General features: G+C 66.2%; 2 protein-coding genes across 3 annotated transcripts; both read left to right on the top strand.

The window, feature by feature from the left end:
- The first annotated feature begins 1,948 nt into the window (after window positions 1-1,948).
- Window positions 1,949-5,229, top strand: TNFRSF4 (TNF receptor superfamily member 4). Of its 2 annotated transcripts, none has more exons than XM_032645478.1 (7): window positions 1,949-2,493; window positions 2,743-2,865; window positions 3,309-3,416; window positions 3,673-3,739; window positions 4,386-4,582; window positions 4,745-4,873; window positions 4,973-5,229. In XM_032645478.1, exons 1-7 carry the CDS (start codon window positions 2,352-2,354, stop codon window positions 5,041-5,043), a joined length of 837 nt encoding a protein of 278 aa, XP_032501369.1. In that variant the 5' UTR covers window positions 1,949-2,351; the 3' UTR covers window positions 5,044-5,229. The 2 variants fall into 2 exon arrangements, with proteins under 2 accessions (XP_032501369.1, XP_032501360.1); XM_032645469.1 differs by having other exon boundaries at window positions 4,745-4,886; window positions 4,983-5,229.
- Window positions 5,230-9,528: 4,299 nt separating this feature from the next.
- TNFRSF18 (TNF receptor superfamily member 18) lies at window positions 9,529-12,457 on the top strand. Its single transcript, XM_032650235.1, has 5 exons — window positions 9,529-9,706; window positions 10,545-10,667; window positions 11,504-11,591; window positions 11,774-11,973; window positions 12,040-12,457. The coding sequence occupies exons 1-5, from the start codon at window positions 9,532-9,534 to the stop codon at window positions 12,165-12,167; spliced, it is 714 nt and encodes a 237-aa protein (XP_032506126.1). The 5' UTR covers window positions 9,529-9,531; the 3' UTR covers window positions 12,168-12,457.
- The last annotated feature ends 409 nt before the right edge of the window (window positions 12,458-12,866 follow it).

Raw genomic sequence — 12,866 nt, 5'->3', positions numbered from 1 at the left:
TTGAAGGCCCTGCTGGGGTTGGAGGCTCGGGCGGGTGGGCAGAGAGGCTGCCCGGAGCTGCCCACGTGACCTGCTTCCGAGCAGCTTCGGGAGGGGCCGTCGCAGAATCTGGGCTGGTTTCCAGACAAACAAGAGGAAAGACTTTTCAGAACTGCGACCAGAAGGCGGGGTGGGAGGGCGGGGCCCGTGGCTCTGGCCGTATGGGTGGGTGGCCACCAGCAGGTGGGACGCTGGGACAGAGGTGCGGGCCGGCCCCCGTGCGCTGCCCGGAGTCCGGGCCTTGGGCAGGGGCGGGCGGCCTCCCCTGCCATGGCCCCCGTAAGTCGTGGGGTGCTGCCCGCCAGACCCCGAGTTACCTCCACCTCAGCAGCTATGGTTTGTCTTAAAATAGTTTTTCTCACCGTCAGTGGGAGCCGGGGCACAACACGTGCAGGCACAAGTGTGCACAGCAGGCTGCCTGGAGCCCTGCCCCTCCCCCATGGACCCTCCCTCTCTTTGGAGGCTGAGGGCTACGACCCTGCGGTGGCCCCTGCCCGCAGGCGGAGCTGGCTGGCGGAATTTCCCGCAGGTGGGCAGGGAGCCCCACATCCTACCTGTGCCCCCAGGAGGTGGGGGGTTTCCAGCCACTGCGGGAGGCCTGCACCCCCCACCCCCCCACCCCGCCGCCAAAGCTTCAGGTTAACCATTAAGCAGATAATCCTATCTCGTGGTTCAGATTTAAAAGCACCAAAGACTTGCGGCCTCCCTGCCTCGGGCCGCCAGGATCAGAGCTTTGCATGAGAGGGAGCATGTACACACGTGTGTGCACGGGCACCTGTGCTCCTCCCTCGTGCCCCACGGAGGGCCGGCACAAAGGCCCTCCCCACCTGTCCTGAGGACACGGGAGCTCTCTTTCCTGTCCCAGTGGTGCTGCAGGAACACCCTAAACCTGGGGTGGGTGTGGCGCAGGGAGAGCCTGGCATGGCCTCCAGAGTTTTTAGGGAGACAGCCCCTGCCCGGCCAGGGGGCAGAGCGGAGAGTCTGTCTTCACGGGATACCCCGCCCCAGGCACATGCCCAGGTGCTCATGGGAGCAGCACACACACATCCCGGCATGTGGAGCCAGCGCCACACACGTGTGCTGCACACACGGCTGGCGCACGCTCCCAGGCACACGCCACCCCCAGGGCACCGGGCAGGGCTCGCCCAGCAGCACGTGTTCGGTCTGCTCGGGTGGCTTGCAGCACAGACGTTTACCCTCTGCTAGTCCTGGAGGCTGGACGTCCAGAGACCGAGGAGTGGGCAGGGTTGGTGTTTCCTGAGGCCTTTCTCCTCCCTGTGTCCTCACATGGTCTGCCCTGTTCGTGTCTGTGCCCTGCCCTCTTCCTCTTGTAGGGACACCAGTCACACTGGATCAGGCCCACCCTGTGACCCCACCCAGGCTTTATGGCCTCCTGAGAGGCCCCGGTCTCCCAGTACAGCTGCACGGGGATCAAGCTTCCACATGTGGGTTTAGGGCACTAACGTGGATTCAGTCCCAGATGCCTGCTGTGTTCAAGGATGCTCAGCTGCTCTCTCCCTCTCGCACCAGCACACACCCTCACGTGCTTGCGCACTCACTGTGGGCACTGGTCATGAGGCATCTGACCCACCAGGGCTGCTGGCATTGGTCCGAGCTAGTTTTGGACACTTGGACCAGTGACCATGCTCTGGAGCCCTGGACACCACCAGCCCTCCCCCTGCACCTGATGCCTGACCCAGTGTGCTGCCCTGGCTCACCCATGTGCTCTGGGCACCCTTTTGTGGGGCAGGGGTGAGGACTGGCCTCAGGGTGAGCCCCCCGCTCCTCTTTAGGGCTCTGCCCTGCAGAGAGGGAGGCGCCCAGGAGGAGTGAGCCAGGTGGAGGGATCCCAAGACCACCCCGGTCCGGGCAGCTTGGCCAGGCTGGGCAGGGCAGGGGGACAGCCAGGATGCCTGGCCGAAGGGGCTCCAGTTTCCTGTGAGACAGGAGTGGGAGGGGTCCAGGGGGAGGGGTCGGTGCAGACCGGCTGGGCTGGAGGACCTGGGCTGGTGGCCCTGGCAGGGGTCAGGGGGCTGCGGGTCCTCACTCAGGCCCTGGATCTGCACACTGCAGCTGCTGGCTGGGCCAAGCCTGAGGCCTACGGCCGTTATCGCAGGGTTGGGGGCCTTGGCGCCCAGGGCAGAAGAGAAGCCCAGGGCCGGGACACAGGCTGCCTTCCAGTGCTTCCTGGGGCCTCCTTCCTCCTGGTCCCCTCCTCCTGCCCTCCCCACCCCTCCCCCGCAGCCCTTATAGCCACATCCTGCAAGGAAAAACCCCAGACTCCCGAGCTGTGGGGCTGAGAGCAGCCGAGAATGCGCGTGGGAGCCCAGCCACCCAGGGCGCCGGGCTCGGCCTTCCTGCTCCTGGGGCTCGCGCTGGGCGCTGCGGCCCGGCTCAGATGTGTTGGGGACACCTACCCCAGTGGCAGCAGGTGCTGTAAGGAGTGCCAGCCAGGTGAGTGGCCTGGACGTGGAGTGGGGGAGGGGTGCCTACAGGGACCCAGGATGAGGAGACGGGGTCAGGGGACACAGGGACCCACAGATGGGGTCACGTGGTGAGGCACCGTGGGGCGAGCGGACTTAGGGCAAGTGGGTGACCTGGAGCCACGCCTGGGATGGGATGGTGGGCCAGCCAGAGGCGGTCGGGGGCTGCTGTGGGGAAGGCCAGGCTGTGGGGAGCTCTGAGCCCGGCCTCCCGTGGCAGGTTATGGGATGGAGAGCCGCTGCACCCGCGCCCGGGACACGGTGTGCCGTCCGTGTGAGCCCGGCTTCTACAACGAGGCGGTCAACTACGAGGCCTGCAAGCCCTGCACACAGTGCAACCAGAGTGAGCACCGCCAGGCGCCCCGGCCCCGCTGGTACCTACTTCACACGGGGCCTCGGAGCAAACTCCAGACCACGCCGGGGCCTGCCCTCCCCTGCCCCAGAGTACCACAGTCAGCTGAGGCCACCCATGGGGCTCCTCCCCCTCCCAGAGGGCCAGGGCCATGTGGCTGAGTGGGTGAGACCCAGAGTCAAGGACCACAGAGGGTCCTGAGCAGGCTGGAGGAGGGGTGGGAAGAGCGGACAGAGCTGCCACGGGGTGACCCCTGGGGCTGTGTGGCCAAGAGGGACGTGGCATCCGGGGATGGGAGAGGACCAGAGGCCACCCGGCTGCGAGGGGGCAGCTGGCCCCGGGGGAGATAGCTGCAGACCCTCAGCCTCGGTCCTCCAGCCTGCTCTGTGTCTCTGGCCTCCCCACTGACTGCGCCCACCCTACCCGACCCCCAGGAAGTGGGAGCGAGCCCAAGCAGAGATGCACACCCACGAGAGACACGGTCTGCGGCTGCAGGCCGGGCACCCAGCCCCAGGACGGCTATGGCTACAAGCGTGGAGTTGGTGAGGGGTGCCTCTGGAACCATGTGGAAGGAGCATGTCCCTCACACGCTGTCACCTCCCCTCAGCACCCCGACCCCAGGCTTGGCCGAGTGCCCTCTCCCCCCGGCAGGTCAGGCCAAGACAGGGGCTGGGGGGCTCCCAGGTCGTGGCCAGTGCATGGCATGTAGGCAGAGAGGGACTGCTGGAGGCCCTGGGGGCTGAGCGTCTGGGCCCCCCAGGGGTGGCAGATGGGCAGAGCCTGCTGACTCTGTTGCAGACTGTGCCCCGTGCCCACCAGGACACTTCTCCCCGGGCAACGACCAGGCCTGCCAGCCCTGGACCAAGTGAGTGTCCCCGGGGCTGGAGGGTTTGGGTGGCCTGGGGTCTGGGAGCCAGGGGTCAGGTCTGGGAGTAGGAAGCTGCTGGCTGGGAGCTCCGGGGCCTGGCACCCCGTGGCCCCTTCCCCCCCTTGTTAGCACCCCCGCCCCCCCCCACGTTAGTCCCTGCCCCGCCCCCACGACCCCTGCTCGGCCCTGACCCAGCCTCCTCCCACTGGCCTTCCTGCTGGGCTGGAGTGGGGAGGCCGTGAGACCCCAGCCCAGGCCCGGGAGGGTGTGAGACCCTCACTCATTCACAGCTGAGAGGCCCCCGTCCTTGTTGAGCTGACCTGGTGGGGGCAGGAAAAGAGCAGGCAGGGGTTTGGGAGAGAGGGGTGCAGGCGGGAACAGGTCAGGGGAGCGGGTGTGGGAAGCAGGCTGCGAAGGCGGGGGAGGCCGGGGGAGGCCCAGGCTCCTGGGGGCTGGCAGGGACCTTGGTCTCTCTCCTCGCCACCTTTGGGCTGGACTCTGATGCTGCCTGAGTGACCCGCTGTGGACCCCTGTCGCCCCTCACATCTCCCTGGTCCTGCCCCAGTTCTCGGCCCGTCCCACTGGTGGGGGACGAGTGGGGTGGGGGACATTCTGGCCTGATCAACACCCTTGCCCCGCTCAGCTGCACCTCATTAGGAAAGCGAACACTGCAGGCGGCCAGCAACAGCTCGGACGCTGTCTGTGAGGACAGGAGCCCCCGACTCACACCAGCCTGGGAGACCCAGGGCCCCGCAGCCCGGTCCACCCCCGCTCAGCCCACCACCACCTGGCCGAGGGCCTCACAGGGGCCCTCCACGCCCCACGCAGAGCCCCCCAAGGGTAAGGGGGCCTGGCCTCGCCCCAGCAGGGCCCTCCCCCAACCCAAGGGGGGTGGGGTGGCGGGGAGGGTGGGTGGAGCTGCCCGCTGGCCTGGGTGCGGCCCTCCTGCGGTGGACTCCTTCCCTGGTGGACCCCATCCCAGCGGGCCCTGCCTCCCCGCAGGCCCCGAGCTGGCCGCTGTCCTGGGCCTGGGCCTGGGCCTGGGCCTGCTCGGCCCCGTGGCTGCCGCGCTGGCCTTGCTCCTGCACCACAGGGCCTGGAGGCCGACGCCCAACGCCCCCAAGCCCCCCGGTGAGTGCTCTCGGTGGGCCCCAGAGCGCGCTGCCTGCGGGAGGCTGGGACCCCCGCCCACCTCCCGCCCCCCACCCCTCACCCCTTCCTCCTCCGCAGGGGCAAACAGCTTCCGGACCCCCATCCAAGAGGAGCATGCCGACGCCAACTCCAGCCTGGCCAAGATCTGAGCAATGTCCGCTGGCATAGGAGCCGGTGCCCCTCCCCAGGCGGGGGCCCCCCGACGCAGGCCGTCCCACCCCGTCACCCCCGGACCTTGGCGCCCTGTCCCCCCGCCCTGTGCCGTTTTAGGCGCTCCTGGGCTGGCATCCTGGGCCCTGCTATGTATGCTGTGCGTACTCCCCACCCAGGGTGGCCCCAATAAACGACGTTGGCAAATGTGGGCCTCTGACTGGGCACCAGTGGTCTGAGGGCTGCACACACGGGGGCTGGCTGTGGGGTAGGGGCTCCTCTGGCTCCCTCAGAGACCTGGGGCAGCTGTCCTGCTCGCTGGGCACCTCCCAGCGCCTCTGGGGAGCGTGGCAGCCAAAATAAGTGCATGGGGAGCTGCGAGCCCTGCCTGGCAAGCGCGATGCTAGCCCGGCCCGACGGACCCCACGCACCCACTCTGGGGCTACTTGGGAGGGCCCGGCAGGGGTTGCTGGGTGGGAGGGAGCCCTGAGGAGGCACTGGTCCCAAAGGGGGTTTTAGGACAACCCCTCAGGGTCTCTGGGGCCCCTCCCAGGAGAGGGCACGAGCGTCTGTTTCTTCTCAAGCCCCACGCCCTGTTAGACCTGAGTGTGTGGTGACCCTGGGACCCCCACTGATGCCTGCAGGGCCCCCGAGTCCCTCAGGGAAACTGGAGGCTTCTGACTGGGCTGACCCTTCGTCCACCCTGGGCGCGAACAAAATGTGCAGCTTTATGTGAAAATGTTCCCAGGTGGGAAACCCAAGCGTCCGTGGGCACCAGAGTGGGCTGTACGAGGCCGAGTGGTCGGACAGGCCCGCTGACTGGCACTGGGGGCAGCGCCTGCTCTGGCAGCTGCGCAGACTTGGGGCCGAGCCCGCCCTGGGGACACAGGACTGAGCCGTGGGCTGTGGCCGCCACCCCTCCCCCCCCACAGCGCCCCTCCCTGCAGGCGAGGTGGGCGGGTTAAACGGCTCATCGGAAACGCTCCACAGCCCATAGGCCGCCCACAGTTTGCGCCCTCGGGGTTTGTGATAGATTTAAGAGCTACTACTAACCAAAATAAAAGACCACCGAGGTGCTGGGCGGGGGCTCAGGCGTGGGGTGGGGGTGGGAGGTGGGAGCAGAGAAATGCGACAGCCCGAGGCCCCCCACCGGTGGACCTGGCAAAGATGCACACCTCTGAGCTCCCAGCCTGCTACCTCCCTTCACCCACCTGTGGGCCAGGACTGGGCATCATCCCACAGGCCAGCGCCCTCACAGCGGCCAAAGGTCCGCCCCTGACACGTGTGCTGCGCCCCCCCCCCGCCCCCCAGTTTCTCAGGCTGGCTTTCTCCGCACAGCTGCCCTGGAGGCCCTCCCACCTCTCCTCAAACCTCTGAACCCTGGCTGGTCCCTCGGACCTCCCGGGGGCAAAGGGGAGACCGAACCATCCACGTGTTCTTGGAAAGATCTCGGGTTGCAGCAGTGAACACAATACGTCCTCTCTGCCCTGGAAACGGGCAGCAAACAGGCACCACTGGCCTGGGGCCTGTGGCCCCTGGGCAGTGTGCAGGCTGTGCAGAGAAGCTAACTGACTTGATGAAGGGGCCCGGGGGAGGGGCCCAGATCCTTGGGGAATGGAAGGTCGAAGGTCGTGGGCTTCCTCCCCAAACTTCCCAGCTGTGAGCCCCCCACCTTGCCCCCAGCCTGGTGGCTCCACCTCTGAACAGCTGACGGGTGGGTGGAAGGAGGCTGGCCACCTTCACTTTCCTCGGCTGCTGCCGCTAACTAAGCACGCTCTCCACTCCCTGTCTCTGCTGACAACCGCCCCTCCCGTGTGGAACCCCGCCAGAGCTCCCCCCACCCCCCGGGGGGCCCACAGGCACCCACCCTGGCTCCTCCCTGCTCCAGGGCCCCACCTGGCTCCCCATCCTGCCCCCACAGCCCTCCAGGTTAACCCCTGGACTCTGCTTGGGACTCTCTGCCCCGTGAACGCGCGTCACTTGTGAGCTGAGACAAATGATGAAAAATGTGACGAGCTGCTCAAAGAGTCTAGGAAAATACCGTGAGCAGATAGAAATCTGCTCCCCCGCAGTGCCCGGTTACAGAAGCTCTGCGGTAACCCTGTGTCTGTGTGGGAGGGGCCTTCCAGAGCCTCAGGGACAGGAGAGCAGACGCAGGCCCCCAACCCTGACGCGCTTTTGCCTCTTGTTACACACAACCCTGCCTCTGGTTTCCTGCTGCTGCGGGTGGCAGCCCCCTCGGGCAGACAGCTGCCCCCTGGTGCCTGATGGGCTGGCCCAGCTTCCAGAAGGGCCAACAGATATGATCTTGTCAGACAAATGTCATTTGTAGGGGATTTATCATATTTTCTCACTCAGGCGCTAACCAGAATTGGGGTGATGCCATCCTGGTACAGACCGGACTGCTCAGGCCTTGAACACGGGCAGAAGGGCCAGGACTGCTGAGTTCTCCACTCCTGACCTTTCCCTGGGGTCCCGGGATGGCTCAGACCCTCCTCCCCATCTAGGAGCTGAGCCGAGGTCTGGGGGGGTCCTCAGACAGGGTGGCCTCACCTTACCCCCTAGCAGCCAGAGCTGTCCTGGAGACCCCTCCCTCTCCTGTAGGGCCCAGCTGCTTCTCTGAGGAGGGCCCTGTGCATCCTGGCACTTGAAAACAATAGTTGAGTCACAAAACTGCTAATCCCTGTCATTTCCCTCTGAAAAGGACAGATGCCCCATCAGACGAGGCGGCAGCTGCAGGTCTCAAAGGGTCTCAAACCAAGTCTTCTGGGTCTGCCCAGGTCACCAGGTCACAGCCGGCAACACACCTCCAGCCGGTGGCGCCACCAGAATCACATTCCTGGCACCCCACTGCCCACCCCTGCAGCGTTCCCAGAAGTCTCCACCCGCTGTCCCTGTACCAAGCCTCAACTGGAGGGCCGAGAAATCTGGGGAGGCTTCCTGGGGGAGGCCGGGGCCCCCAAGCCCTTTGGTGCCAGGTGGGGAAACTGAGGCTCAGACAGACAAGAGACAGTCTCACGGTGAGTTGGAGGCTGAGTTCTCTGTGGCTCAAGAGCTCCGTCGGGGCCGGCCTTCCACATCCTCCAGGATGACTGGATTTGTGTGGGGAGATCTGGGTTGACATCTGCCCAGCAGAGTTGCAGCCTGGGCAGCCCCCTCTTCCCCCAGCGGCAAGGTTCAATCAATGCCCTGGTCTCTCCTAGCCAGCTCTTCCCAGCAGGCATCAGCGAGGCTGCAGCCCACAAGTGTGTGTGTGGCTATGGGGGGGCTTGCATGTCAAGAGCCCAGCCAGGCCCCGTTGGCCAATTTGGGGTGGGGTGGGGGGGAGCTTGTTCTAATCTCCAGAAAGGCGGGGTGCAGGGGGCTTGTCCTGACCCCTGGATGGGTTCTGAGGCTGCTCAGTGCTGGGATTCGAGGACTTCTGGTAGGAGTGGGGTCTGGGGTCTGGAGGCGTCACAGAGGACGAAGTGCCTCATCCCACCTGCTCTGGGCATCAGAGAAGATCTTTAAAAGCCCGTGGGGTCCCCCTGCAGAAGCTGGAGGTGGGGAGGGGGCTCAGCCAGGAATGGTCCCTGCTGAGTCCACCCTTGTTGGGGGTGCACCCCACCCCCAATGACTCAGGGCACTGTCTGCCACCCCGCATCCGGTGCCCACGCACACTCCAGTTCCTTCAGGCCCGGAGGCCACAAGTTTTACATAGAAAACATTTCTGACCCCCTCCCCCCCGCCCCCCCTCCCCAAGGATGTGGCTGGGTATACGCGCGGTGTTTCCCCTGACAAGGCACACACATTTGGGTCATATTTAGTTTCCGGATAAGAATGCCTGGGCCAAAGGGCATGATCACTTAGGAATCCCCCAAGGTCACCCCCCCCATGTGGGTCTCCCGCATGCCCCCTTGTCCGTTGTCAGGTGCTCTGCAGCCTGTGATGGGACCTTCTCTTCTCCCTTGGGGTCCCTCTGGGCATGCCAGATCTCAGTTCCCCGACCAGGGATCGAACCTGGGCCTCTGACAGTGAAAGCGCAGAGTCCCAACCACTGGACCACCAGGGAAGTCCCATCCCTTGAAGTTTTTAAAAAAAGAATTTATCTTTTATAGCAGTTTTAGGTTCACGGCAACAGCGAGGGGAAGCCTACCCCCCATAAATATCCCCGAAGAGTGTGCATTTGTTACACACGACGAACCTGCACTGACAGGTCATGTCACCCAGAGTCCCTAGTTGACACCAGGGTCCCTCCGTGCGGTGCGTCCTGTGCTTTGGACAGACGTGACGACACGTGCCCACTGCTGAAATCTCCAGAGCAGTCTCACTGCCCCAAACCTCTGCCCATGCCCTGGATTCCGAGTCGCAGGGTCTTGGGGGGTCCCCCATGGGAACAATTCCTCGGGATCCCTTGGGGAGTGGCAGAGGCGGGGCGGCCTGCGGGGCGGGGTCTGGGCGTGTTCGGAAGGGGCCAGCCTCCTAAAACCGCGGAGCCGCGCGCGGCCATGGGTGCCGCGGGTGCCATGGGGGTGAGGGTCGCGCGCGTGGCCCTGTGCGGCGTCGCGCTGCTCTGCGCGCTGGGCCTGGCCCAGCACCCCCCCGGGGGTCTGAGCTGCGGCCCCGGCCGCCATCTGCATGGGACGGGGACCAGCGCGCGCTGCTGCCGCTCGTGCATCCCAGGTAAGGCGGGCCGGGAGCCCCTGCGCGGAGGGCAGAGCGCTGCGCCCCGTCCCCCCGTAGTTTTCCGAGTCCAGAGCCCTGATCCCAGCGCAATCCGGGGAGGCGGAAGCGGCCCAGACCGGGCCAGTGGCCTGGGGGTTGGGGGGTGGGCGGGGGCAAGGAGTGTAGGAGCCTTCCCCAAGGCAGGTCTGACGTCCCAAGGTGGAGGAGGGCTGTCCCCGTTCCTTCCGAGTGGGGAGTGAGCCCTTGGCTATCACTCAGGCCACTTCTTGCCCAGTTTGGGGTTGCACCCCTCTTTCTCCCAGCTCCCTGCCTCAGACCTGCATCTGTGGGTGAGGGGCAGGTGAAATGGGTCAGTTTGGGGACAGATATTGCAGGGAAAACACCCAGAGTGTCCCCCTGCCAGGACCTGGGGAGTGGGAAGGGGGCTCTGAGAGTCCAGGTCTCAGTGCGGCGGAGCCATGGACGGCGGTCAGGGAGGGACGGGCAGGCTGCCTCAAGGGTCCTGGCAGCTGAGGGCAGTGCAGGACCCGGACAGGGGAGGCGGAGTAGGTCTCCCAGGAAGGAACGGCTCAGGGTCACATGCCAAGTCATGGCCACCCTGGGTGGGAGCAGCTTGGGACGGTTGGGGGATGCAGCCAGGCCTGGTGAGTGGAGGAGCTGGGCGCCCAGGAGGGAGGGACACAGCTGGGCCGAGCCAGGGTCCTGGCTTCCAGACAGGTGTGCTGCCCGCTGGGGCTGCCCTGCCACCCCCATTTCCCTGGAGGGCCAGGAGGGGGGCGTCCAGGGGAGGGCGGCTCGGCCCAGCTGCTGAGAGGGCTGCTTGTCCCCTGCCCAGCTGAGGGGGTCTGTCCTGAGCTGGACTGCCAGTGTATCCAGCCTGAGTTCCACTGTGGAGACCCCCAGTGTAAGAGCTGCAAGTACTACTCCTGTCCGCCTGGCCAGGGGGCGTGGCCTGTAGGTAAGTGGCAGATGGGGGTGGCCCTGGCAGGCCAGGTGTGCAAGGAAGCTCGCAAGTGGTGGGTACGGACACGTCCTCCGGGCAGGTGGGCGCCAGCACTGGGGGTCTTGCAGTACCCTGGCGGGGTAGGGGGCGCTCTCTGGCTTTAGCATCCCAGCCCACACTGGGGTCACAGTGCCTCCTGTTAGTGTGGCTCTGGGAGCCTTGCCTTCTCTCTTGGCCTGAGCTTCTCCAGCCGGAGACCATGGCCCTAAGCGCTGGTTGTGAGGAACAGTGAGGGTATCCAGAGGCTGTCTGGCCCTTAGGCCCTGGCTCTGACTATGCCCAGGCCCTGCACTCACCCTGACCCGATGCGGGGGCGCCTGGCTGAGCACATGTGGGCCGGGAGAGTGAGGGCGGAGGGGGGGCTGTGTGAGGTTGGATGGCGCCGGGCCTAGAGGCAGCTGGGGCAGAGCCTCACCCCTCTCTCCGGGACCCTCCCCGGTCTCCCGCCTTCCGGCCTCCGGACCGAGCGAAGGCCCAGCCTAGCTCTTGCCTGGCCTCGGCTTCCACCCCTTCCTTCCGCCACATACCCTCCAGCCTCTGCAGGCAGGTCCCTCCCCTCCCCCATATCCCCATCAGGGACCCTCCACTGAGCCCAGAGTCATGGCCTGCCCTGGAAAGGGGCACATGGGGGACCTGATTTATCCCAGGTCCTTGTCCTGTGGCCACCTGGGGCCCCTGTCAAACAGATGAGGTGGGGGTCCCTGTGCTGTGGACCTGGACACCAGGTGGGTCTCACCTCGGCCACACCAGCTGCCCTCGCAGCCTGTGTCTGTCTGTCCGTCTGTCTCCAGGGAAGTTCAACTTCGGCTTCGAGTGCTTTGACTGTGCCGCGGGGACCTTCTCTGGGGGCCGTGAGGGCCGCTGCAAACCTTGGGCAGAGTGAGTCCTGGTGGGGACTTCCGGTGGCCGGGTGGTCCAGGTGGGCTCGAGGGTGGGGCTTCTGCTGTCCCTTCTGGTGCAGTGACCGCCCCCCCCCCAACGGTTCGGAGGGCAGCAGCCTTGCTGAGGGGCTGCTCGCGTGGCCAAGGGCTGACCGAGGGCTCTGTGTCCGTGCGTCCCAGCTGCTCCAAGCTTGGGTTTCCCACTGTGTTCCCCGGGAACAAGACGCATGATGCCGTGTGCAGCCCAGGGCCGCTGCCCACGGAGCCGCGTGGCCTGCTGACCGCCGTCCTCGGCCTGGCCGCCTGCATCCTGGCCCTGACCGTGGCCCAGCTCAGCCTGCACGTCTGGCAGCTGAGGAGGCAGAGAGCGCGACCCCCAGGTCAGTTGTGCCCTGGGGACGGGGAGGAGGGCGCCTGCCTGCCTGCTAACCGCAGCCCCTCTGCAGAGACGCAGCTGCTCCTAGAGGCCCCGCCCCCCCCGCCCGAGGACGCCCGCAGCTGCCAGCTCCCCGAGGAGGAGTGGGGCGCGCCGCTGTCGGAGAGCAAGGGCCGCCTGGAGCACCTGTGTGTTTGAGGCCCCCCCCCCCCGGAGCTGGCGCAGGCTGGCCCTGGGCCCGGCCCTGCTCCCCTCAATGGCGGAAACAGGTGGGGGATGGTGACAGTGACCAGTGCCCCGGATCACGCAGGACAGGAGGCAGCTGTGGCTGAACCCCAGGGGGACAGAGGAGCACCGTGCCTGCCTGCCTCTCTTGCTGGCCCCGCTGGGGTGGGGCCCGTGGCTCCTTGGTTCCCAGGACAGGAGGCCGTGGGAACACAGGACCTGGCTGCAGGTGGCACTCAATAAACGCTTGTCCGGTGGCCTGAGTGGCCGTGTGCTGGGAGTGGGGAGGGGACAGGCTCCGGGGTCTCCCCCGCCAGTTCTCACAGCCCCCTCCCAGCCTAGGTGGGGGGAGGGGGTAGAAGCTAGGGCCATTCCAGTCCTAGACACAAGCCCTCAGCCGAGACCACGGGGCGGCCTGCTGTGCCGCACACCTGCCCTCTGTGCCTGCCTGGCACTTGTTGGGACACTGGGGTCCTTGGTGTGTGTCTGGTCTCTGGGCCACCGCTGCTCCGGCTTCTGGTTCCGGGCTGGCCGCACATCCTGCTGGCCCCTGTGGGGCGCCGGCCCTTGCGTCACTGGGGTCCCCAATCCGGGGCAAGGTCAGTTTCTATACCCAACACTTCCTGGAGGATGTGGACAGCCTCAGAATGGCCTGGTTCGTTTGGCAGGGCT

The sequence above is a fragment of the Phocoena sinus genome, chromosome 1 (assembly GCF_008692025.1).
Source record: "Phocoena sinus isolate mPhoSin1 chromosome 1, mPhoSin1.pri, whole genome shotgun sequence".
Lineage (NCBI taxonomy): Eukaryota > Metazoa > Chordata > Mammalia > Artiodactyla > Phocoenidae > Phocoena > Phocoena sinus.
Note: the sequence above shows the minus strand (reverse complement) of the source record. Positions and strands in the feature narration are given on the sequence as shown.

Coding starts and splice junctions, on each gene's coding strand:
- TNFRSF4 (XM_032645469.1), top strand. CDS start 2,352: ATGCGCGTGGGAGCCCAGCCACCCAGGGCGCCGGGCTCGGCCTTCCTG. Junction 2,866..3,308: donor CTGCACACAGTGCAACCAGA/GTGAGCACCGCC, acceptor CCCGACCCCCAG/GAAGTGGGAGCGAGCCCAAG. Junction 4,583..4,744: donor CCACGCAGAGCCCCCCAAGG/GTAAGGGGGCCT, acceptor GCCTCCCCGCAG/GCCCCGAGCTGGCCGCTGTC.
- TNFRSF18 (XM_032650235.1), top strand. CDS start 9,532: ATGGGTGCCGCGGGTGCCATGGGGGTGAGGGTCGCGCGCGTGGCCCTG. Junction 10,668..11,503: donor CCAGGGGGCGTGGCCTGTAG/GTAAGTGGCAGA, acceptor GTCTGTCTCCAG/GGAAGTTCAACTTCGGCTTC. Junction 11,974..12,039: donor GCAGAGAGCGCGACCCCCAG/GTCAGTTGTGCC, acceptor GCCCCTCTGCAG/AGACGCAGCTGCTCCTAGAG.